A 26171-nucleotide genomic window follows, 5' to 3' on the forward strand; every position below is an offset into this window, starting at 1 on the left:
AAATACCCTTCATATGGCAAATTAAAATATACATTTATCACCAAAAACAGGAAATAAAAAATAAAGATTTTGCCCAAAGATGCAGTAATACAGATAATGTAATATGAATGTGCGATCCTTTTTTTTGTGTTGCCGATACACACTTTCACTTATGGATTATTATAAAGAGAGGGGCAGCGGACCCCACTAAATGAGTAACAGGAATAGTTTACGTTTTAAAAAAACAAAAAAAAACCATTGAGCTTTGGAATATCCATGCGCTAATTTAATTCACGCACACAAAACATGCATATAATATTCACTTGATGACGAGATCTAAACAGCGCTGATTTTCTCAGCTATCTAGTGTATTTATCGCATCGCAGGCCTCAGATTCCTTTAATCCATTTAAATAAATAACAAATAATGTAAACAAAGTGTAAAGCAGCTGCTTGCTACATCGTCGCGTTCTGACCGCATGCGCGGGGCTGCGTTCATGGAATGTCGCGTTGTCAGCGCGTCGTCCATCTTAACTGATAGGATAGAGCATGATAGCCACAACTTTGTTGCAAACTACGAGCCAACACGTGATTCCGACACCACCTGGAACGAGAAAATGTTACATTTAATAGAACGATTCGGGAAAATGTTTTATTTTCTCTCTAAATTTTACACAATCACTGTTTATTCTGTGGGATAATATATTTCCTCTTAAATTATCTACTATATGGTAGTTATTTATGAAACAGATTCGGCATATTATCAAACTTCTAAACTAACTATACTCTGCCTACTACTTCGAAGAATTCCAGGACGCTCAGCATGCTTCGTTTAAAATGGGTCATAATTAAGAAAGAAAATAGAGATAACTAAGGAAACACTGAAACTGTAGTAGAACATCCAAAAACATACTAGGAGATATTTTAAAACCTTCATATGCAAGAGAAATGAGACATAACAGAATCCTGTAAGTACATTAGGGAATAGAAAACATTCAAAAGAAAAAGAAATACCCTTAAAAAGTTTGGGGTCACTTATAAACTCCCTTGTTTTTGAAGGAAAAGCACATTTTGTCCATTAAAATAACATGAAATAGATCACAAATCCAGCGCAAACAGGGTTAATGTACATAACTATTGTAGCTGGAATCGGCTGATTTTTAGTTCCAATGGCCCTTTATCACTCCCATCTCTCCTGTGTCCCAATGGCCCTTTATCACTCCCATCATTCCTGTGTTCCAATGGCCCTTTATCACTCCCATCACTCCTGTGTTCCAATGGCCCTTTATCACTCCCATCACTCCTGTGTTCCAATGGCCCTTTATCACTCCCATCAATCCCATCACTCCTGTGTCCCAATGGCCCTTTATCACTCCCATCTCTCCTGTGTTCCAATGGCCCTTTATCACTCCCATCACTCCTGGGTTCCAATGGCCCTTTATCACTCCCATCACTCCTGGGTTCCAATGGCCCTTTATCACTCCCATCTCTCCTGTGTTCCAATGGCCCTTTATCACTCCCATCACTCCTGGGTTCCAATGGCCCTTTATCACTCCCATCACTCCTGTGTCCCAATGGCCCTTTATCACTCCCATCGCTCCTGGGTTCCAATGGCCCTTTATCACTCCCATCGCTCCTGGGTTCCAATGGCCCTTTATCACTCCCATCGCTCCTGGGTTCCAATGGCACGGTGTGTTCGCTGATCCAAGTTTAAGTTTAAAAGGCTAATGAATTGTTAGAAAACCCCTTTGCAATTATGTTACAGCCAGAAATCTCCTTGTTTTCCATGAAAACAGCTAAACGACCCCAAACTTTTGAACGTATATCAAATTAAAGTTTAGACTGATAGGGCATTGAAGATATGGCTTTTTGGACACCCACTAGAAGACTGTCAAACACTTCAAAAATAGTGCACTGTTCTTTTTTCCGATGGGCGTAAAATATTCCAAAAATGAATATCCGGTCACTCTAGAAAAGCGGCCCGGGCATTTTAAAGTTAGCAGCCCCTGAATGATGTACGGGGGACCCCCCAGTGGGCGGGTGATGTGCCACTTCCCAGGGTCTCTGGGTCATCGCTGAGAAACTCTGGCTCGTGGGAGAGGCAGCACTCCCCACTCCTTGCCCACGTTCCCTGCAACCGCGGCCAGCCTTCCTGCGTGAGGGGCCAGCCCCGCAGGCAACGTCAGTGCGACAGAGGGCCACAAACCTACTGGAGTCACCAATCTCCTGTCATACTATTATCTCCCTGGTCATCAAAGTTCATCACTGAGCGTCACGTTACTTATCGCTGTAAATTAAAGGCAGGATCGGACTGTGCTTGATTCATCAGGAGACGACGTTAGTTATACAATATATTATTAGATCACACCTTTAGTTGTATGCTAATGTATGACATCAATAAGAATAGAAGAAGAATAGAAGAAGGTATTAGACCACACCGATTCTCAAAGTTTAAGCTTAATTGCATTATAACTACCGTATTTGCTCGATTATAAGACGACCCCGATTATAAGACGACCCCCCAAAATCAAAATATTAATTTAGGAAAAAAACAAAAAGCCTGAATATAAGACGACCCTATAGGAAAAAAGTTTTACCAGTAAATATTAATTCATGTAAATTATTTTTTCATGTTTAATAAAAGCTATGATTGAGAAAAATATATTTTTTAAATTTCCTTTTATTTGCCAACCTGCCCCCCCCAGTTATGCCACTCTGCCCCCAGAAATGCTTTATACCCCCCTATTTGCCACTCTGCCCCATGATATGCCTTATACCCCTATATGCCACTCTGGCATATAGGGGGTTAAAAGGCATATCATGGGGCTGAGTGGCATATAGGGGGTTAAAATGCATTTCTGGAGGTATATAGGCATATCATGGGGCTGAGTGGCATATAGGGGGTTAAAATGCATTTCTGGAGGTCCAGAAATGCATTTTAACCCCCTATATGCCACTCAGCCCCATGATATGCCTTTTAACCCAGCATGTACTGGCTGCCTTGGCTTGATAGGAGTGTGATTGCTGTTAGCAGTTTGATATAGATATATATACCGTATTGGCTCGGATATAGGCCGCCCCCGTATATAGGCCGCACCCTAAAAGTTTGGTGCTTTTTTAAAGAAAAAGTTTTTTTTCTTTAAAAAAGCACCAAAAAAAACATGCTGCCACTCTGTCTCCCCCCCCCGAGATACGCTGCCGCTGTCCTCCCTCCCCGCGATACGCTGCCCTCCCTCCCCGCGATACGCTGCCGCTGTCCTCCCTCCCCGAGATCCGCTGCCGCTGTCCTCCCTCCCCGAGATCCGCTGCCGCTGTCCTCCCTCACCGCGATCCGCTGTCCTCCCTCACCGCGATCCGCTGCCGCTGTCCTCCCTCCCCGCGATCCGCTGCCGCTGTCCTCCCTCCCCGCGATCCGCTGCCGCTGTCCTCCCTCCCCGCGATCCGCTGCCGCTGTCCTCCTCTGCCCCCCCTCCTCGACTTACCGGAGCAGACTCCCGGGTGTCTTGCGGGGCCGGCGAGGGACATCTACGCAATACGCGTATGCAACTTCCGGTACCGGAAGTTGCATGCGCGTATTGCGTAAATGTCTCCCGCCGGCCCCGCAAGACACCCGGGAGTCTGCTCCGGTAAGTCGGGGGTGGGCAGAGGTAAAACGCTTAGATAACCTCCCGTGCCGGCACCCCCCCCGTGGGAAGTGCTGGCAGGGGAGGCTGTCTGAGCGTATCGGGGAGAAGGATGCAGGTCCCCTGCACCGCTGCGGGGGATCTGTATCTTAACCCCGCTGCCTGCCCGGCGCCCGGGACTGCATGTCCCGGGCGTCGGGCGCTAGAGCCCGAATATAGGCCGCACCCCCACTTTAAAAACTTAAAGTGGGGGAAAAAAGTGCGGCCTATATTCGAGCCAATACGGTATATATATATCTATATCAAACTGCTAACAGCAATTACACTCCTATCAAGCCAAGGCAGCCAGTACATGCTGGAACCTGGGGATGATAGTAGTGGGATTACAGCCTCCCTATGCCATGCTACAACCCCCACCCCCCTTACACATCCATGCTATCACACACAAACACATTTAAATACTCATTCATTCCATTAATCACACATACTTCACACATTAAACACACATTAATCACACATACTTACCCAAAAACCCTCCCCCACCCCCTTACCTGAACTGCAGATCTCTCACTCGAAGACTTCTGCAGGGGACCGGCTGTAGAGCAACTTCTCTGGCCCCGCCCCCAGAGGAGGGAGGGGGAGATAGAGCTCTGTGAGGACGCTGCAAGCTTCCTGTCCTCCTGCTTCTAACAGAAGAGACGCTGTTCGCGACCGGTAAGCAGCATGGCCCCAGCAGACATTTTTTGGGGGGTCTGAGAAGACGACCCCGATTATAAGACGAGGGGTATTTTTCAGAGCATTTGCTCTGGAAAAAACCTCGTCTTATAATCGAGCAAATACGGTATATGTAAACGGTTGAAACTTCAGGTGACTAACAATGATATATTTTTATTTTATTATATATATCATGATGCGGCTAAATAACTCTGATGATGCAGCTCTGCCCTTCCTGCAGGGGACACTTTGGAAGGTCCTTCATAATGCATTGTTGGAACTGCAACTGTCCTACAAAGCCCCTGGTACCCCATTCACTATTCCGTAGGAATGGGATCTCTGTATTTTAGGATTGGTATTATCCTCAGCATCGTCTTGGAATCCCAGTTGCATAATTTAGTATCGGTGTTTATTAGAATTGCTCTCCGGAAGGCCTGGTTAACAGAGGAGCGGAAGATGAAAGAAGACAGCAGAAAGAAGAGGCGAGACAAGGAGCGGAGCTGCGGAGAAGTAGACGGGGACATGGGAGCGGTTGGAGGAGAATGAAGAGATTTTTTATTTTATTTTTTGTTTTGATTTTTTCGCATACCCACACTGAATAACATTAAAGCCATAATTTGGCTGTTATTAACCTTACCTGCAATCCCTGTTGGAAAGGCTACCAGACGCTCCAAAGGTGCGATCCATTTACTGGGTAGCACAGTCACCGGTTCAGAGTAATACTTCCATATTAAAGAGATCATCAAGACCGCCTGGAAAAATCAAAAGCACAAGATATCTTGTATAAACGTCTGCCATCTGGGGTTTCACATTGCTCCCGGTCATACATACAGAGCCCTGAACAATAATTCAACCAATAAGGCGATAAATGACATTGGTTGGATACACAGAGTCCCTCAACATCACCAAGCAAGGCAAAGGTGGCCCCGCCCTTCCTTTGCCCCAAACTGGTTGTGAGCGTCTTTGGCCCAAGCAGTTTATCCAAGCCATTCTAACCCCCCAAACAGGACTGTGCCATCTCTACCCCAGTTTGTCAATGCCTCCAAACAGCTTACCTGTGCCATCCTTGCCCTAAACAGCTTACCTGTGCCATCCTTGCCTCGAAACAAATTGTCTGTGTCTTCTTTGCCCCTTGGCCCTCCTGTCAACATACACTCTGGTACACATATGTAGACACACTTACACAAGTGACACACACTTACACATTCATTCTAACACTCCATCTCACCCCACTTATACATCTATGCGCGCACACTAACACCTACACATCCATGCTCATTCACACTCACACAATTACACATTCATGCTCACACACACAATTACACATCCGTGCTCTCACGCACACACAATTATACATCCATGTTCACACACACACAATTATACATCCATGTTCACACACACACAATTATACATCCATGTTCACACACACACAATTATACATCCATGCTCACACACACAATTATACATCCATGCTCACACACACAATTATCTCTCACCACTATAGCAGCTTTCTCTTCGATATGTTCCTGTCTCCCTGTGCTGGTTCAAAATAGTTTATAAAGTGCCCTTCCGACCTGGACTGGTGCGGTCTAAGTCAGAAGGCCCCTTTCTATACAATTCTGAACCGGTTAGAGAAGACAGGAAGAAGGGGTCGCAGGGGTCGCCGGCTACAACCCCTCTAGTTACGCCACTGCATACACTACACTCTTGTTTGTGGCTGTGTGCGTTCAGACTAAAGGAGCAGATCTGCTGCTCAGTCTTAATCACCCAGTCGGACACTCTGACTAATGAAAGTCTATGGAGGAACTGACTTTGTTAGCACTGCCATAAAGCATCAGCTCAGTGTGGTGTTTGAGCCGGAAAAGTCGCTCAAAATATCACATGACTGACAACAATGGCCGCCTCCAGGTCTGCAGATAAAGGGAGTTTATTGGAGCAAAATAAAATAAACCTCATTTTTCTTTAGGACTAAACTATATCACAGTACACTTAGGTTTCATGTCATCACAAAAGTAATCAGCTTTAAAGGGTTGCTGAAGGGTTAATGCTAAAACAAAAATCTGCATCTTTCCACAGGACTTTAGTATTTGTTTCCTCTCCTCTGTGTACTCGGAGAGGGAATAATGTTTTTAGTTTTTGTAATCGAACTCCCAAGATCGCATCTTATTTTTCAGTCCGGCCGACGTCATGCACTTAAGCAAAGAAAAGTCTCCAAGGTGATCACCGTAAGAAGGGGTCATGCACCACTCACCCCTTAAAGTGGGACTGCCGTCTACATAGCTTTTAGCCTCAATGAATTTATTTATCAAAAAGAAACAACTATAGTCTGAGCTTTTTGCCCTTTAATTCGTCTTCTTGTTACTTTATTTCCACTCAAGATAAATTCCGCCTTAAATTCAACAAACGGCCGATGTTTCCTCTGCTGCATCTCGTGATGAATGATTAAGTAAAGCTAGTATTCACCTTCTGGCGTTACCCGGTGAGGAAATTCCACTGGGTGTAAACAATTGGCAAGGCGGCGAACCATATTGTATAAATACCTCCATTAACCCCTAATGTGCCGGTACGGCGAACCCCTAATGTGCCAGTACGGCGAACCCCTAATGTGCCAGTACGGCGAACCCCTAATGTGCCAGTAGGGCGAACCATTAATGTGCCAGTAGGGGGAACCCCTTATGTGCCAGTAGGGGGAACCCCTACTGTGCCAGTACGGCGAGCCCCTAATGTGCCAGTACGGCGAACCCCTAATGTGCCAGATGGGGGGGAACCATTAATGTGCCAGTAGGGGGAACCCCTTATGTGCCAGTAGGGGGAACCCCTAATGTGCCAGTAGGGCGAACCATTAATGTGCCAGTAGGGGGAACCCCTTATGTGCCAGTAGGGGGAAACCCTAATGTGCCAGTAGGGCGAACCCCTAATGTGCCAGTAGGGGAAACCCCTTATATGTCAGTAGGGGGAACCTCTAATGTGCCAGTAGGGGGAACCCCTAATGTGCCAGGATGAACCCTTAATGTGCCAGTAGGACGAACCCCTAATGTGCCGATAGGGAGAACCCCTAATATGCCGGTAGGATGAACTCCTAAATTGCGGAGGACTTTTTCTTCTGGTGAAAACGCAGCACTTTTTTAAAAAATTTATTTTTATTTTATTTATTTTTTTGGGCGATACTACGAAGGTCTTAAACGAAATTGTGAACTTGAGGTTTTAAAAAATGCAGGTGTGTGTCTATACCAAGAATGTAAAGAAATGAAACCTTGGCATGAAATGCTCAGACTCCACCAACGGAACAGAAGAAGTCTGAAAGCCAGGTTTCGCCGGGGGCAAAAATCTCAACCGCCTTTTTTTTTTCCTGCTCGAATTATTTAACATTAGGGAGGGGCAGAAGCCTGAGCATACGCTTCAATACAGCGAGGGAAATATATGCGATATCCTCCGCGTACAAACAAACACGCTGGGTGTGACAGCGCTAGCATGACAACACTAGAATAGACAGACTAAGGTAAAGAGCTTACAATCTAGAGCGCATAAGGTATTCGAATGCCCTTGAAATTATGTTTATATATTACATCAGAGGATGACTTAATAAAATAACTGGTAACGTTAACAGATCGTTTCCATGGAAACCGAATACAAACCAAACAGACTGTGAGAGGTGTAGCCCCACATCCATGCCTACTCCTTAGGAGCGCATTTACACGAGAATGTGATCTTTATTTTTAAAGTAGCATAGTAATTTGGGTATTTAATAATAATAATAATTTATATAATTAATATAAAATATAATAAGTAATATAATATATTTAATGTTATATGTTTTATATATCTTGTGCGCTACAAGAAGCAGGGTTCCAACATTTTTATAATTTTTATTAATAAATTTGATTATTATATATTTTTATAATTACACACACAGCAGAAAACGATTGATAGCCACCAATTCACTATATGGGCATTTTGGGCACTCACGATATCCTGTTATCAGGCTACATTTATTTTAAAAAGGGATGAAGCAGACAGCCAAGAAGATAAGGACGGGTAAATGTTGAGGGATCAAAATACAAGAAAACGTGAGCTGCTCTGAGATCTCGTAATTTCTAAAGTAATAAAAAAAAAAATATATGAACAATTTTCATGCTGTGCTGGATAATTAATGCTTGTACTTTATAAAAACTAATGTTTGCCTTACTCTGTCAGTTCTGGTTTAGTCAGACCCCTTGTATATTGGTATTGTAAGAAGCGCTGCGTAAATCGATGGCGCTATATAAATAAAGGATAATAATACCGGTATTAATGATAATAATAATATTATTATTATTATTGGCGTTTCAGAATATGATGTCACTACATAAAAAATAATAATATTATTGTTGATAATAATAATTCAAACTAAAACGTTTGGGGAAAAAATGTACTTTTCAAGTTCCATCTTATTTTCGGTCGCCGAATGTCTAAGAGGTGTGATGGCGTCCACCACCTCCACACTCAAACACAAATTTCTCGGTTTCTGACTTCCAATCTATAAATCACCAATCAAGCCAATAGTCAAAGACTGATTTTGAGTGAGCAGCAGCGTGTAACATACATTTTGGGTAAAGAAGCTATGGCGGGCAGCTGCATCCATTATGTTCTATAAGTGGCAAAGGGGTTCGGTTTGGAGACCATATATGAGGGCATCATGGCTTATGATGGAGAAGTTAGAGCTTTGGTTCCATCTTGTCTGGTAAGGGACACATGGAAAATTTTTTTTTGCTAAGTAGGCTGGATGTGGAGAATGAACGAGACTTGGGACTAATTATGTCCGTTCTTCTTCAATCAGAGGCCAGGCATCCACTCATAGAGGAGAGGCATTCCATGACATAGTCCACAGGTGCAGCAGAAAGATTGGAAGAAGAAAAGTCCGTCGATGGCATACCTTTATTACCGGAGTACAAAGGGCACTGAAATCTAATTTACTCTTTTTATTTTATTTTCTCAGTTTGCCATATGAACCAATGTAAAACTGAATACAAAGCGGAGGACTCGGAACGGAACCTTGTGGAACACTAACTAAAAGAAGGAGAACAAGGGCCAAACTTATGAATAAGGTGGAATGGAAGTGGGTGGTCGGAGGTTACATACTACTAAATACTCGGATTTCATAGAACAAAACCTGCGAGATCTGCAGAAAGTAACTGTGGTCAGGTCATTGTGGGTATAGACAAGAACAGGGGTTAGACTAATCAATTAAAAAATTAGGCGACAACAACATTTTGAGAGCCACAAAGGGCAACATTCATAAAGATTAATATCAACATTCATAAAACGTAAGGTGCAAGCTAAAAAAATTACAGGAGTCATGGCTACCTGGCTCTTGAGATTTATTAGCTTCTGGGCAACACACTAGGGATCCCTGGAAGCAAAGGGGAGGACATAAATGTTGAGCCCAAAGGAGGCTTTGTTAAGTAATGATCAAACAAGAGTGGTTCAAAGAGACCAAATGAGACTCAACCGAAACGACAAGCGAGGAGTGGGAGCTTTAAGGGAGTCAGAAAGCTCCTCATTTGTAACGAACATCTCCGTAGACAAAGTGACCGTATGGCACACATTGGATGAATGTGACAAGATATCCTGCCTTTTTACATCAAAATTGACTTTTATTACAGTATTATCTGGGGAGTAACAAAATTATATAAACAGCGGTCAAAATATTCCTCCCAGCTACGGCTGCCTCGGAATGAAATCTTTGTAGGCAGTGAGTTTGGGGTTTATGATAACCAAATCTTAGCAAGTCAGGTGTGTGTGTGAGCAGCTCCAAAGAAGGCTCTGGGAAAAGGTACGAGGTAAAGGAATTAGGGAGGGGGAATGAGAGGGTAAGGGAGTCAGGTAGGATTGAGCATGCACATATGTGTGTATGTATGTATGTATGTATGTTCAAATGAGTGTGTATGTGTTAATGTGTATGTATGTATGTTAGAATGAGTGTGTATGTACTAGCATAAATGTGTATGTGTTAGCATGAGTATATGTGTTAGCATGAGTGTATAAGTGTTAGCATGAGTGTGTATGTGTTAGCATGAGTGTGTATGTGTTAGCATGAGTGTGTGTGTGTTAGCATGAGTGTGTGTGTGTTAGCATGAGTGAGTGTGTGTGTGTTAGCATGAGTGTATATGTGTTAGCATGAGTGTATAAGTGTTAGCATGAGTGTGTAGCGCAATTGTATGTTAGTGTGAGTGTTTATATGTGGTAGCATAAGTGTGTACGTTTGTATGAGTGAGTGTGTATGTTAGTTACTAGAGGGTTAAAGGGGTCAATGGGGCCACTTTGCCAGAAGGTGCCAGCACTCCCTGCATACATACATATGCTTAATAGGCTCAATCCTATGCATTCATACACAGATATCCCCACATAAAAGCATACACACCTGCATATACAGTGGAAAGAAAAAGTAAGTGAACCTTTTGGAATTACCGGCATTTATGTATAAATTTGTCTTAAAATATGGTATGATCTTCAAAGTTACAATAATGAAAAAAACATAATATCTAATAACACACAAATGATTGTATTGTTCTTGTCCATATTGAATGCATCATTCAAACATACAGTGGGTTGGAGAAAGTAGGCGAACATCTATCACTTCAACAAAAGCTAATTGGAGTCAGGAGTCAGCAAACCTGGAGTCCAACCAATGAAACAGGATTGGAGGTGTCTTTAGAGCTACTTTGACATAAAAAAACACAAACAAAAACATTTTTTGTTTGCTATTCTCAAGAAGCATTGGCTGATGTGAACCACACCTCGCAAAAAAAAGAAACCTCAGCAGACCTACAATCAAGAATTGCTGACTTGCATAAAGCTACAAAGTAATCTCAAAGAGTTTACATATTCATTAGTCCACAGTTACACAAATTGTTCATAAATAGAGACGGTTCAGTGCTGTGGCTACTCTCCCTAGAAGTAAGGCGCCCAGCCATGATGACTCAAAGGCACAACGCAGAATGCTGAATGAGGTGAAAAAAAGAACCCTAGAGTAACAGCTAAAGTCTTGAAGGAATCATTGGAGCCGGTTAACATCTCTGTTCACGAGTCAACCACAACATCGAACAGGCATAGAGTTCATGACAGGACACCACGGAGGAAGCCGCTGCTCTTTCCTTTTACTCATCAATTATTTTGTAGATAAAAAGGGGCTTAAAAGGGGCTATTTTACCTTAATGAAGCTGGGTTGTGTGACAGTTGGGGGCAAAACCCAAATATCTAATTGCCACCCTGCCCTGACCTTATGTCCATTCCAACCAACAAAGCGGAGGAGTAACTTAATGGGACGAATAACCATTCTTGCCGAACTCTTCCTCTGTTCTGATTTTCAGGACTCTAACTCCCAATCTCCACGCCACGGCATCCCACCATTTACATTATGGAGGATACCGTGAAAGCAACTGCGTGCCTTTATGACACGTAGCGCAGGGATATGACATCATATACGATCGCTATACGGTGATGATGGCAGCCGAGGAGGAGCCCCTTTGGATGATACGCAAAGGGACAGTTTAATGTAAATGAACTTTGACGCCCCTAACTATCTCTTCTTCTGCTATTGACATGCTATGTGGAGTGTTTCTCCACGAAAGGCTCTGCAGCACTTCTTGGGTATGCCCCTTCATCTATGGCAGGGGTGTCCAACCGGTGGCCCTCCAGCTGCTGCGGGACTACATCTCCCATCCTCCTCAGTCAGCCCCTTAGCTGAAAGAGCATTATGGGAGATGTAGTCCTGCAGCAGCTGGAGGGCCGCAGGTTGGGTAACAATATTTGCTTCAAAGATTCCAAATTGGGGAATACAAAATAAACAGACATGACGGACGCTCTTAGGGGGATCTATTAAGAGCATTTCAGCCCCCCAATCGGTACCTTTTTAAACAGGGATATTGTGATTCGATTAGCCAGCCGAGTGTTATATTTTGATGTCATAAAACATTACAGGCAGGTGTAGATAATTCCCTCCCCACCCCACATGCCCCAAAACTGTTTAGAACACAGAATTCACTTACCTGTAGAACATAAAATACAATGCTGACGACCCACTTGATTTTCGCAAGCTGAGCAGTTCTGGCCTTAACTGTAAAAGAAATCCCGGTTAGTGAACAAGAAGGGGAGGTAAGTAAAGAGTTAAACTGGTTAGACCGTACGACTAATGCAGAGCAAAAGCAAAGTCAAAGACTGAGCAGTCTCTGTGCGTCCGGAGAGGGCTAGATGCTTAGATGATACGTAAAGAAGTTTTACTTTAATGGGTGGGTGGGTGGTAGATAAGTGGAACAGCCTCCCAGCAGAAGTGGTAGAGGGTAATACAGTGAGGAAAAACAACTACTTTACAAGCATAAAAACATTACTTTAATAGTCAATGTTGTTGTAAAAAACAAGCATATAAAAATGAAGAATTGTACGGTTCCGATGACATATATGACGGTTTGTATGTCTCTGAATTTATTATGTTCCGGCACCAAAATAAATGGTGTTGCGGATGACCCGACGCGTTTCACCGATTCCGGCTTCTTCACAGGTAAGCGGTTGTCCAATGGAACGTAAAGAGACTTTCTTGTTTAATAGATAAGTCTATCGCTGTGTGGCCCTGGGACGCTCCCGATATGATTAAAAACGATAGTTGTCGGTTCTGATGTAAAATGCGTTGGCAGAACAGCGCGGAGGATGATTCCCGAGGGGCGGGATGAGTGATTAGCTTGTTAGGGACGCTGGAAGCGAATATTAAAATTGTTTTTATACTACCGCTGTTCATTAGTTAAACTAGCGCTCACTCCAACACACCACTACTATCCCTCCTCTTAGTTTCTTCTTGGAATGGGGTGGGGGGGTTTGTAAGGGGCTTTGAGTGCTGGGTTATGATGTCATAATACATTTAATGACGTAAAAAAAAACAACCCATAAAAAATCTTGTTAAAAATTCTACTTATAGGCACATTGCCAAAGCATACACACGTTTATTGCAGCAACCACGGGTGGCTTAACCACTTCAGGAAAAAATGTGTAACCGCCAAATTGGGGGCAGAAGCCATTCCCACCCTCACCCTCGCTATGGTAATTAAAAAAAAAAGCTTAACTTGGATCTGATTGGTGGGAAACTTTGCAAATTTGCTATAATCAAGGGCAGAGATCAGGCCTGGCTGCAAATTGAAAGACTTTGTTAAAATGACACGTGTGAATAAAGCCAAAATCTGCACCTTGGAGTTGCAAGTAGGAGACCCTAAAATATCTGGGACGCCTATGGCCATTAAGGCCAAATATTACAGCACTGATATATCTATATATACACCGTGTGTATATATATATATATATATATACTGTATATAGACACTGTATATAGACACTGTATATAGACACTGTATATAGACCTCAACCCCATCGAACACCTCTGGGATGACCTGGAGCGTAGCTTGTGAGCCGGGCGTCTCGTCCAACATCAGTGCCGGACCAAACAAACGCTCTACTGGATGAACGGGTAACAATTCCAACAGAAACCCCCCAAAATCTCCTGGAAATCCTTATATATATATAATATATATATATATACACACACACACTCACATATATAATATTGATGAATTGTCTTGTTTTATGTCATGGTTGGCTGTATAAGAGTTTAATCTCGGAAGATTAGAGTGCTGTAAGACCTAGCGATAAGTAGACAGATTTGTGTGTCTGTCACCGATTAACCCCTTAGTAACCAGGGGGTTTCCGCATCCTTACATCAGCTATCCTTAAGATGGGGGACGTCTCGGCAATGGGCGCCGGGGTAGAAACCCTCCTGCCGAAAACCGGACGAGGGGTATTTTTTTTTTCTCTTCTCTCTCCCACGATGTTTTTTTTATAATTTTTATGTAAAAGGACGTCGCCCCTCCCCTCGTTGCGCTTGGTATAATACAAATGTTTCTTTTTGAACATAAACCCATCTTTTTCTCTAGCCTGAGGATTTCCCTCTAATAATCCCTAATTTCCTAACGAGCACCTAAATACAGATTTCGGGGTGCTGCTGACGTGACCAATATCTGCATACAACCAGGTGAGGAACCAGGGAACAGCCAGAAAATCCTATTTAACCCCTTCATGACAAAGCCCGTATTTGTACGGGCTCACAACGCGTGGCCCCCTTTAAATTCTGGTGATACCGCAGAAGCCCCCCATATGCATTTTCTCCACCCCTCGGCTATTTTCCGTGCAGGTGATGTGTTTGGCTGAACAAATCTCCGTGCGCGCAATATACGCACACCCCCCCCCGCGCCAGCGACGGCATGCGCGGAAAACGCTCCCATTGATTTCAGGTAGGAGGCAAGTATCTTCTCATGGAGGAGGAGGGCAGCTTAATCTGTCACGTGACAAATTTAGTGCCTAAACCGTAGCAATACATAATATTTAAGAAATAAACTAATAAATATAATAAATAAATAGATGTGAACGGAATAAACGGAATCTCATATTTTTCAACTGAAAAAACGCGCACCTTTAACGTATATTAATGTGTGCCCGTCATTTCAACATATTATAAAAATACTAAAAAATATTTGGACGTGCTTTCAAAATTTCGGAAAAGTTTAAAAATATTTGGACACAAAACATGCAAATTATGCAGGATTCCTTTAATAAAGGAATATTTTATTATTTTCCCCCAAATATACCATATTTTACAGAAGAAAAAAAAAAAATCCTCCGAGCCCTTCAGCCGCTTACTGCAGCCCCCCGGACATATTATACATGCGCTCGCCTGCACTCAAAGACATGCCAACATGCAAATCTTTGTGGACTACATATCCCATGATCCTCGGTACAAGATTTTGCACGCCTATGGATTAAATGACCACTCCACATTACTAACCCCACCAGTTCTACCCCCTACACTATTGTACATAAATGTCTTTACCCCATAGGCTCGTCTTATATTGAGGCCTTTTTTACCCCTCTTTCTTTGACTAAAAACCTGTGTGTTACAGCTAAATATACGGTAAAAATTGACCTTTTTTTCTTTGTGATGATGCTCCTGTACCTTTAATAGAAAGAAGTCGTCCAAGCGATTGGTGGAATTTACATTTTGTGGATATAACGCGTCAGTAACCAGAGGTGGAAGTCAGACTAAACAAACAAACACTCAATTTCGTGCGTATGGTTGGAGCCGGGGTAAACGCCAGCTTAGCTGCCCCGTTTAGAAATTCCATTATGGTGCTAATGGCCTCCATCGGCCTTTTGGATCTAGGAAGTGAGGGAGGAACCCGCAGGTCTTGCATTTGATTACTGGAAACCGGTTAGTCCGTCTGGAGATAACGGAGTTAAGGTGTTTTATGCGGGGTGCCTTTCAAAATTTTGGGGTCACTAAGCTGTTTTTCATGGAAAACAAGGACATTTCTGCCTGTAACATAATTGTAAAAGGGTTTCTAACCATCAATTCGCCTTTGAAACTTAAACTTGGATCAGTGAACACAACGTGCCATTGGGACACAGGAGTGATGGGAGTGATAAAGGGCCATTGGAACACAGGAGTAATGGGAGTGATAAAGGGCTGTTGGAGCACAGGAGTGATGGGAGTGATAAAGGGCCATTGGGACACAGGAGTGATGGGAGTGATAAAGGGCCATTGGAACACAGGAGTGATGGGAGTGATAAAGGGCCATTGGAACACAGGAGTGATGGGAGTGATAAAGGGCCATTGGGACACAGGAGTGATGGGAGTGATAAAGGACCATTGGAACACAGGAGTGATGGGAGTGATAAAGGGCCATTGGAACACAGGAGTGATGGGAGTGATAAAGGGCCATTGGAACCCAGGAGTGATGGGAGTGATAAAGAGCCTCTGTACGCCTATGAAGAGATTCCATTAAAAATCAGCCTTTTCCGGCCACAATAGTCATTTAACCCCGTCTGTGTTGGATTTCTGATCCATTTCATGTTATCTTAATGGACAAAATGTGCTCCCCCCCAACAAGGAAATGTCTAAGTGACCCCAAACTTTTGATTCATCTTCAGTTGGAGAAGGGCTGTTTATTTACTTTTATCACGTAATCTAAATGCAAAAGTGGCGAGATAATAACGGACCCCCGGTGTGTCGCCCGCCCCGCTTCGTATGCATTTACATGAGCAAAGAGAGAACCGCGTGTAGCCGTTTAGTTTCATGCATGTGAATGTCTTTGTCCCCAGCGACCAAACACCTACAGAAAGCAAACGGATAACAAAGCTGGGTTTTCGGGGCTCCTGCTAGGCTGCCTCATCCATCTGAAAAAGACCGTTTACACCTACGGCCGAGCCATTGATAAAGATGAAGGCGCCCTGCTGCGCAGGTACATCCCCGCGAGACCCACCGCACAGAAAAACATGAATAAACACAAACATACATCAAATAAAAGCATAGAAACCATGGCGCAATCAATGGGCGCAATCAACGGCACACGGTGTGTTCACTCCATGCTTGTTACGCTGGCCGCCATCGCACATCGTCATCTTTTTTTGTCCAGCAATTAACCATCTCAACAAAGAACAGTGATATTTTAGTGAGAAAAGATAAAAACACAGAATTGGACAGCAGATAAGAACCATTCGCTCTGCCTGTCCGTCTATACCTTAATCAGTTGTCGGTCTCATCTTGGATTCAGGAGCCATATGCCTATCCTGTGCATGTTTAAAGACCCTCTACCACATCTGCTGGGAGCTGCGCCATTTATCTACCACCCTTTCAGTAAAGTAGAACTTCCTTACATTACATCTAATGTCCCTCTAGTTTAGATTCATTCTGGACTAGCCCGGCAGGCCCGGGAGGCAGCAATCTGGGGAGATCAGACTCCCCGGTGTCATGCTGCTCGACGGGCCGGTTAGAAGGGAGATCTTTGATCTCCCCAACCGGCCCATTTACACCATGGAGGCTGTGCCGTTACAGCGCAGCCCCCCGTAGGCTGCATTAGAAGGTGCCGCGTGGCGTTTAGACGCCAAGTGCCCAGATATGACGTCTTACGCTGGGGCTCCGTGTCTTAAAGTCTCAATCTCCTGGAAGACCCTATATAATGCATAGCTAAATCCCCCCCCCATTGCCTTCCGTTAATTTAATCAGGTTCAATAAACCAGCTCGTGCATAAATCTATGTATAAACCGATAAACCCCCCACTGACCCGCTGACATGACCCCTAAAGACCCACCACCTTATGCAGAACATCCTGGTGACTATCGCTCGATGGCGTCCTTCAAAGCCTGGACTTCCATAACTCGGGGAAATAAATATCTCAGCAGCCATTATTTTTTCTCACTGATCCCTACATGGAGCAAATTTACAAAATATTGACGTATAGATCAAAAAGCGACAATAGAGCTAAAGGGGGGTAGAGGACGTCACGTATGGGTTTTTTAGGGCGGAATTACCAGCCTTAATTATTGAGAGCTGTGCCTACTGATGACATCGACACAAGAATGACTAATATGGCTGAAGGTGGGCAGCACACGACCCCCGCAGCGTGACGATCGCGGGTACACGTTGCCCATCGAGCAGCCATATTTGCAGTTTGGCTCCGAACCATTGCGGCCATACATTTCCTAGCCAATCGGCTAGAGCGACGTATCGGTAACGTGGCCTTTAAAGCGCCATCATGAATCGTTTTTTTGGGGGGGTTTTCGATGAGAGGCACCTAGATGTATCCGGCCAGCGAAGCTTGCAATCGTTACCGTGGGTTTTGAGCTTGTCCGTCATCTTGTTGATTTTGCGCTCCAGTCTGGCGTATCTGGCAAACTCGTCCATCATGCTGATGTTGGAGAGCTCCTGCCTCATCCCCTGGATCTCAGACCTCATCTGATATTCCTGCTCCGCATCCGTCTGCAACAAGCGAGACAGCTGAAGAAATGAAAGAAAAAGGGAAAAAAAAAAAAAAGGAATTTATTTATTTATTCCCTCCATCCACAGCAACCTCTGGCTCTCCCGCTGCTTAGGAGATGCAGCCCACAGGTGCTAGAAGGGCGAGGAGGTGATAACGGGTGATACCTAAACAAGAAGCTTTCACGGTCCGTGTATCTCGTAACGTGGCCCTTGACTGCCTTTTGAAAAATCAATCATATCGACAATAAAAATAATATGAGCTTGCGCGGTATTTTGTGTAGACGCTCTAGATTGCAAGCTCTTTAGGGCCCTCCTCGCCTGTTGTGTCTGAAAGTCAAATTGTTATATAGTATTTGTCCTGTTTACACATTGTACTGCGCTGTGGAGTATGATGGCGCTGTATAATACGATAAATAATAATAATGGTGCCTGGGGGTAAAGAGGTTTTAGTGCTTTTCATGTGAAATCACTCCTATCACACGGACGCATGCCCAACAAAGGAAGGTAGCCATGGCTCCCAAAAATGTAACTTAGCCTGATCAGTAATGATCGCTGACACATATCGGCACATATACGGTATATATAATAATATACATATATACAGTATGTAGTATGTATACTGTTAGTCAGTGTGTGTGTGTATGTATATATATATATATATATATATAGTATGTATACTGTTAGTCAGTGTGTGTATATATATATATATATATATATACAGTATATAGTAAGTATAGAGTTAGCCAGTGTATATATTATATATATATATATATATATATATATATATATATAGTGTATGTATAGTGTTAGTCAGCATATATATATATATATATATATATATATATACAGTATATAGTATTAGTGTATATATATATATATATATATACAATATATAGTATGTATAGTGTTAGTATATATATATCTACACACAATATATAGTATGTATAGTATATTGTTAGTCAGTATATATATATATATATATATATATATATATATATATATATATATATATATATAGTATTGGGACAATAAAACATCTATCTTTATCAATACAATCCCTGTATTGTATTCTACAATCAATACAATCTGGGTAATATTGGGAAGCTAAAAATGTCAATTCTAGTCTTGTCCTAACCCCTGAATATCTGCACTGTAACGAGCGCTGCGTGCATTGTTGTTGCAATAATAATAATAAATAATAATAAATGAAATTATTAATAACACAGGGGCTTCACTATATTTCCACTTCCATGGGGAAGTTTGCAACAATGTAGAAAAAAAATCTTAAAATTACTTTTCAGGTAAAACAAAGTTTAGTAACCATGGTTACTGTAACCCCCTGCCCCGAGTTGGGTGGTATAATGGTGCCTGAAACCCACTGCCGGTGCGTGTCTGCCGCAGGGGATCGGTGATGCCCGGTAAGGCACCTTTCCTGACCCTGTCCAGATGGCCACGGAGGGGATTATAGGTCCTGCGCGCCGTTTGGTTGTGCGGGGCTGTGAGGAGCACGCGTGGAGTGTTTTCCATTTTAACGCACTGGGGTTACGTGAGGTGAAACCGAATCCAAACAGCGCGCGAGGAACATGGCAGCTAATTCATCGCGAAGGGCCGGGATTCCACGAATCCGGTGTTCGCTTTCTAAAGCTACATTGCATCACTGTGAACTATAAACAAAGAACGTGGGTAACGGGACCGGAACCGATCCCCGCGCTACACCTCCCGTCTGAGGCTCCTAATTCATAGATCTACCGCCCCTTTATCATTCGTGGAAGTGATCTGCCTCCGTGGGGTCACTTAAAGCGTCCCTCTGCTTACTTACTATTGAGGAAAAGGAAGGAAGCAGGATTTTAAAGAGATTGCACAAAAACACAGTGCTCAGCACTAGCAACCACGCACAGCTCTCCGCCATGTTCCCCGCTTTACGGTCACATCACACAATAGCAATAACCAAACTCCACCCCTCGGGGGCCTCGGATGTGAAACCCGGGTTATGTTATTCCCTCGCACCGGGGCACGGAAAGCCACGCACTTCTTTTCTAATCGTTTCTGACTTTGACTTTAATTTAATAAATACATTTTTTTAAAAAGGGTACAGTCGCCATACTGTAACGCCCCACCCCCCTCCGTCCTCTTTGGAACATTGGGATATGGGATGGAACGTTTAAACATATGTTTGGAACGCTGAGGATGATGACGTTTCATCCACCATGGCGCGCTCTAGCCAATCAGCGCGCTTCGTTCTATTTACCACCAGCGATTCAAACAAACGTGAAAAAGCCTCCCCGATGGAGGGAAAAAAATTACCTAAAGCCGATTTACTACACAACCCCCCCCCCGCCTTCCTTCTAGATACCCCCCGTCTCACCCCCCCTTACATTGTGGCGCAGGGAGGGGGGCACATGACTGACAGGCTAACCTACCCAGACAGGTGCCCGTGTTATGGTTTGAAAGGCGCTCTATAGAAGAGACGAACCAATCCCAGGGGTAGGTGGGCGGGATAAAGGTAACGTCCCTCCCCCCTGCCCCCAGCAGGTTGGAGCGGTGAATAGATAAAGAGGCGGAGGGATCCTATCCGGTTTGAACTAGTTCTGTGGCTGGCATATTAACCGCTTGCAAGCGCTAGGGAGCGAGGTATTCTTTGTGAGGACTCCATCTGCAGGAGGAAAGGGATTGCTTTTCAGGCGTCCATTAGTGTTTGGAGCTGCAAGCCGCGGAGACTTGTTTTTTTCGCTCTTTTTTTTGTTTTTACGCGCTTTCTCCAAATCGGGATTTTTTTGTAATTTATTTTTTTAATTTTTAGCGTTTGAAGCACAAACTCTTCGCCATGCCCAAGAGAAAGGTAAGACGGCTCGGGGACATTATGTTGCAGAGTGGGAGATGTGGAGAGCTCAAGGACGAGCCGTGTTTATGAGGCGCAGGCGATCCCGCGCTGCTTTCCTGTCAGAGAGCGCCTTCCTGCACCGCTTTCCTCGTGCACCTGGTCCGCCTGGTGAATTTCTGTTTTGCCGCCAAATTCTTGGCGAGTACTCTCGCTCTATTGTTCTCCTTCGGTGTCTTTAATTCGCGTGATTCCTCTGCGAAGTATCCCGCGCTCCGCATCGCTGCACACCATTTCTCATTATTTACCTCAGATTTCACGATTTATTTATTTTTTAATTTTCTATGCAGCGTGCTAATTGCACCGAGCTGCGTGACGCTTTTATTACCGAGTTTTATTTTAGTTGCACGGAGTTCGGTGGTGGGATTTTTTTTTTTAATCTTTTTTTTTTAATTTGCTTTGTCTGCGTTGTTTACGTTGGGTTCTGTGTAAAAAGGAGGGTGCGTATGTTGACTGAAAGAGGGGGGTCGGATAGAAGAGCAATGGCGCGCACTTGGATTGGGAGCAAAAGCTGCTTTCTTCCTCCTCCCCTCAGCCTGAGCCATTCCTGCCCCCCACCCCCCCTCGGTGGCGGGTTCTCCTCAGCTCTCGAGAGTCCGTACTGGTCAGCGTGCGGCGGGGAGGTCCGGGCGTTCTAGAACGTTCAGGCTACCCGCAGCCAATGGGCATGCGAATAAGAGAGCAGGTGACTGACGTCACGAGTCATCGAGTCCCTAGTGTTTTGTGTATGTGTGTAATTGACCCGGCGCAGGGGGAGAGCACATCCTCTGCCTCTCCACAGACGGGGCATGATCCACGCTCCGGGGGAGGAGGGGTGGGCTAGTGAGATTACATGCACATGCTATGGGTGCTTGTTTGTCTGAGGCAGCGTGAGTGCTTCTGTCACACCCCCCTGCTGTCCAACTTGGTCTAACCACAGAGGGAAATAGTCTTGCCTCTGTATCCGAAAGCTTGGCGCCCTCTGCAGGTTTAATATCATTGGAGGACCAACTACCTGTTGCAAATAGCTGTCTTGTCCAAGGTCAGGCTTATTGTCGTAAGATGCGTATTGCCATTTGCTTAATATACATCAGCAAGCATGTTATATATGTAGTATATTAAGTTTATTTTTATTTTTTTCTAGAAAAGCCTCCTTAATGTGCATTGTTTTTATTATAGGTCAATGCAGCTGAAGCTGGGGATGCAAAAGATGAGGTAAGGATTTGGTATCTTTTTGCCATTTTATAGATGTATATACATATATTTCTATTTTAATAGTTCTGTAGTCTAATATTCTCATATGTAAATTATTTTCCCCAGCCCAAGAGAAGATCGGCACGGTTGTCAGCTGTAAGTATGCATTTTATGTGTATTAACTTTTTTATGTACATAACAAGCAATTTTTTTTGCTTGCCTTCAATATAGTTTGACTGTTTTTTTAAATATTCTGTATTTTGCTTTTTTAACAGAAACCAGCACCACCAAAGGCTGAACCAAAGGCCAAAAAAGAGAAGGCCCCAGTAAAGGTATGTACGCGATTTGCTTCTCTACTAGACTTGTTCTTGTCAGTGGCTGCAGGTTCTGACAGGATTAAGCGCGTTGCAGGCATGACTTTGATTTCATGTGTAATGCTGGTCCGGTTCTGGGGGGTTAGACAGAGTTCACTTTTTCCACTTAATACATTAATTGTATTTGTAAGTACGTTAAACAAATATAACTTGGCAGACCTGTCCTCTAATTTTCTCTAAGCCGCAGCCCTTATTCCTCATGTTTCTGCCACATGATTTCAGTGCCTGCTTTAGTGTCAAACATTGAAGTGTTCCCAGCAGAAAAGCTAGATGTGGCAAATTAAATTTGTTTATGCGTTTTTCAGTACTAAAATATTCTAATGCTGTATTAAACTAATGTTAAACTGCTCATTGATTTTAACACTAATGCTTCATGCAAAGTCATCGAAGTTTATAATTAAGGAAAATGCATAAGTGTAGCAGAACTGCGTCAACGTAAACTCCCCCATAAGGCTGGAAATACCAGTTCTTGGCATTGTAGCATTACATAAGTTCCCCAATGTAGGGTCTATACTTGCAACCTAAGCAGTTGCATTGATGCCATCCTCGACTTGTCTTGTGTGTATTTCCTGGTATACTGTTGGCCCTATTGTGCAACAAGCTGGTGATGCGCTGGTGTAACTTGTGTTCCTTCAGTAATCTGAGGCTTGCACAGTATTAGATGAGTGTATTGAGCAACACTAAGCATCCGTTGGCTGTTGTGGTAGACTTAACACTTATGACATACCAAGTAGCCTTGTATAGAAGGTGCTTACACAGCAGACGGAAGTGGACGTTACAATGGCTTTAACTGTGTTGGCAGATAGGTTTATGCTTCTAGACTGCACCTGCTTTTCCTTGATAAGACTCGCTGTCAGTTTGGCCAAGCTGTGAATGTTAAATGTTTCCATATATTTTCCTTGCAGGAAAAGGCTGAAGAGAAAAAAGTCCCAGCTAAAGGAAAGAAGGGAGCCAAAGGCAAACAGACTGAGGATGCTAACAAAGAGGAAACCAAGGAAGATCTGCCCTCTGAAAATGGGGAGACAAAAAGTGATGAGGTTAGTAGCTTCTATTGCTGAAAAGATAACTTTTTATTAACATTAGCTGTTATTAAGCAGGATTAGTTAATTGCGGCAGCAGTCTGGTAAAGTAATGTGTAGCTTCTGACTAGAATTGTTGTTGATTTGTATCGCACAATCATATCGAGCAGCGCTGTGCATTAATGGTAAGCTAAGGAATGATCCTTTTTAATAAACTTCTATAACTTATTACAATGACCTGAAGCCCATGTATCTCTCCTTATTTCACACTTGTCATTCTAACCTTGACTCTTCTCTCTCTCTAGGCCCCAGCTTCTGATGGAGGAGACAAGGAAACAAAGTCTGAATAACCCACATCTTGTACCAAGTCTTTTATCAGTGGTTCCTGTACCTCCCTTGTACAATTCAGAGGAATATTTTTATCAACTATTTTGTAAATTCAAGTTTTTTAGTAGTTTAATTCTAGAAAACACATTTTTAAAATAGGAGGGAATCCCACCGCATTTTTTCCATATTTCTTTTTTTCTCCCCATATAATTTTATTGTCCATTTGGATGGAGTTGCAATGCCTGTGTTTAATAGGACGAGTAGTAATTGCATACCGGTTTTCCGCCGTCGGAAAATATTGCATGAAATTGTTATGCTTGAGGAAGTGTAGGTCTTGGGCTGACTAATGTCCTAGCTGCCGGTGACCACGACGGCTTAAGAATCTGTCTCTTGTATGACAAGATAGCAACTGATGTAACCTGTGAGCTCAGACGGCTGCCTCCCGGCTAAGACTGGCACCTGACTGGTTCAAACAAATCTGCATTTTCAAATGTCTTAAAACATTTTTATCTGTTCTGTACCCATGTCTTGCGTACAATTTTACAACTTAATAAAACTCCCCTGGTGACGGATCTCCCTCTAAGAATTGTGTACTATCTGTGACATTGTTTTTATTTTTTTTTCTGGGTAGTGGTATTTTATTTTCAGTAACTTTTGTAAAAGTGCTGTGACTCTCTCTCCGGGGAAACTTCCTTGCGTGTGTAGTGTGTGATGTGACGTACTGGATAGGAGAACGTGGCGGATCCAACGTCAACCTTTTGCCCCTTTTTTTTTTTTATTTTTTTTAAAGAATTTTGGCGGATGAAATTCGGTTTTGCCTCCTTGGGGAAAGAACGGGGTTGTATTTATCGCATCAAAGATGCTGGTACGAGGGGTGCTAGATTTTCTACAAAACAAGTTGTCTTTAACTTTAAGATGGGGGGAGGAGAAGCCGCTAGAGTAATGATTTCAACTACATGTTTTTATTTTCCTAGATTTCCACTCTAACTAGAGTTTAAGAGTTAAAAAATGTACAGATTGTTGATAGTGTCTGTGTACTTATCACCAAACCAATAAAACCTGGTTGAAAATTTACCTGGATTTTGTTGGACTGTAATTGTCGGTTTTGTGTCTGTGTAAAAAAAAAAAAAAAACTTTATTTATCCTAATAGGTTCAACTTTTGATAAGATGGGTGGGGGGGGGTTATCAGTATCTGAACTTGCGTCTGTGCCCTTCCATGCCACTATCTGCCTGTGCATGAATTTTAAAATTAAGCTTTGCGTACAACACTGGCTTAGTGGTATGTAACATTACAGCACACGTATGTAAAGCTCAAGGTCCCCTTCATACTTGCTCTACACCCCCCCAACACCAGAAGGACCCATACTCAGGCTTTGCCAGCCATGTTTAGTGTGTAGCTCATGACCTTGGTATGTTACCAGTGAGTTTTACCAGAAGATTAATTTCCCCTCACTAGCTAGAATACACCCATCTTGTTTAGTTTAACCCCTTAATGACAAAGCCTGTACATGTACAGGCTCAAAATGCATTGTTTTCAATGGGTTTTGGGACCGCCCATTGTCCTTAAGGGGTTAAAGCCACAAAGAGTCAATGAGGTGGTGGCTTGCAGTACATCAATCAGCTTTGCTGAAAAGTAATCATTAAAGGGACTTGTGGTTTCAGCCATGACTTTTATACATTATGGAGGGCCAGGCCTGACTTTTATACATTATGGAGGGCCAGGCCCTATGAGCTTCTGCAGAACGCTTGTCTGGTCCTGTATTATGTATAGTTAAATCGGATTTCTTCAATGGCTCCATTAAATTATACGTAATACATGTCCTCAGTCATTCATACTGGAGCAACCTGGGTTTTGGCCCTTCATACTGTATACCGCATGTAAAACTACACCTCTTCCTCCTAATGAATAAACTTCAACGCATAGCTCCCTGTGATCTGAATCGTGGTGTAGCTGTTGGTTATAAAGCATTCTTGTTACCCTCTCCTGTCTTACCTTCTTTATGCCTTTCTCGTCCTAGTTAAATAACCACAATCCAAACGCATGGTGTGATCATTCTAATGACGATGCCGCTATTCACTTACTGATATATATATATTTTTTATTAATGTTCTTCAAACAGTTTGTGCTGACATCTTACAAAGAAAAAGCCGATTAAATCTATGATGTCATTGTCTTGTGTTCCAACGTGCTAAATGATGTAATTAAACAGTTATCCAGAATAAACCTGACATGTCTCGCTATCCGTGTTTACT

The 26171-nt window shown here is 43.1% G+C and overlaps 2 protein-coding genes across 3 annotated transcripts; one reads left to right on the plus strand and one right to left on the minus strand.

The window, feature by feature from the left end:
* Positions 1-243: 243 nt before the first annotated feature.
* Positions 244-20637, minus strand: GET1 (guided entry of tail-anchored proteins factor 1). 2 transcript variants are annotated; one of them, XM_053455753.1, is made up of 5 exons: positions 20567-20637; positions 17999-18164; positions 12343-12410; positions 4953-5067; positions 244-582 (listed from the first exon to the last, which is right to left on the minus strand). In XM_053455753.1, exons 2-5 carry the CDS (start codon positions 18120-18122, stop codon positions 509-511), a joined length of 381 nt encoding a protein of 126 aa, XP_053311728.1. In that variant the 5' UTR covers positions 18123-18164; positions 20567-20637; the 3' UTR covers positions 244-508. The 2 variants fall into 2 exon arrangements, with proteins under 2 accessions (XP_053311728.1, XP_053311727.1); XM_053455752.1 differs by lacking the exon at positions 20567-20637 and adding an exon at positions 19966-20104.
* Positions 20638-20730: 93 nt separating this feature from the next.
* Positions 20731-24991, plus strand: HMGN1 (high mobility group nucleosome binding domain 1). The gene is made up of 6 exons (XM_053455756.1): positions 20731-20985; positions 22183-22218; positions 22324-22353; positions 22473-22529; positions 23477-23608; positions 23896-24991. Exons 1-6 carry the CDS (start codon positions 20971-20973, stop codon positions 23938-23940), a joined length of 315 nt encoding a protein of 104 aa, XP_053311731.1. The 5' UTR covers positions 20731-20970; the 3' UTR covers positions 23941-24991.
* Positions 24992-26171: the final 1180 nt, after the last annotated feature.

This window comes from Spea bombifrons, chromosome 2, assembly GCF_027358695.1.
Source record: "Spea bombifrons isolate aSpeBom1 chromosome 2, aSpeBom1.2.pri, whole genome shotgun sequence".
Taxonomy (NCBI): domain Eukaryota; kingdom Metazoa; phylum Chordata; class Amphibia; order Anura; family Pelobatidae; genus Spea; species Spea bombifrons.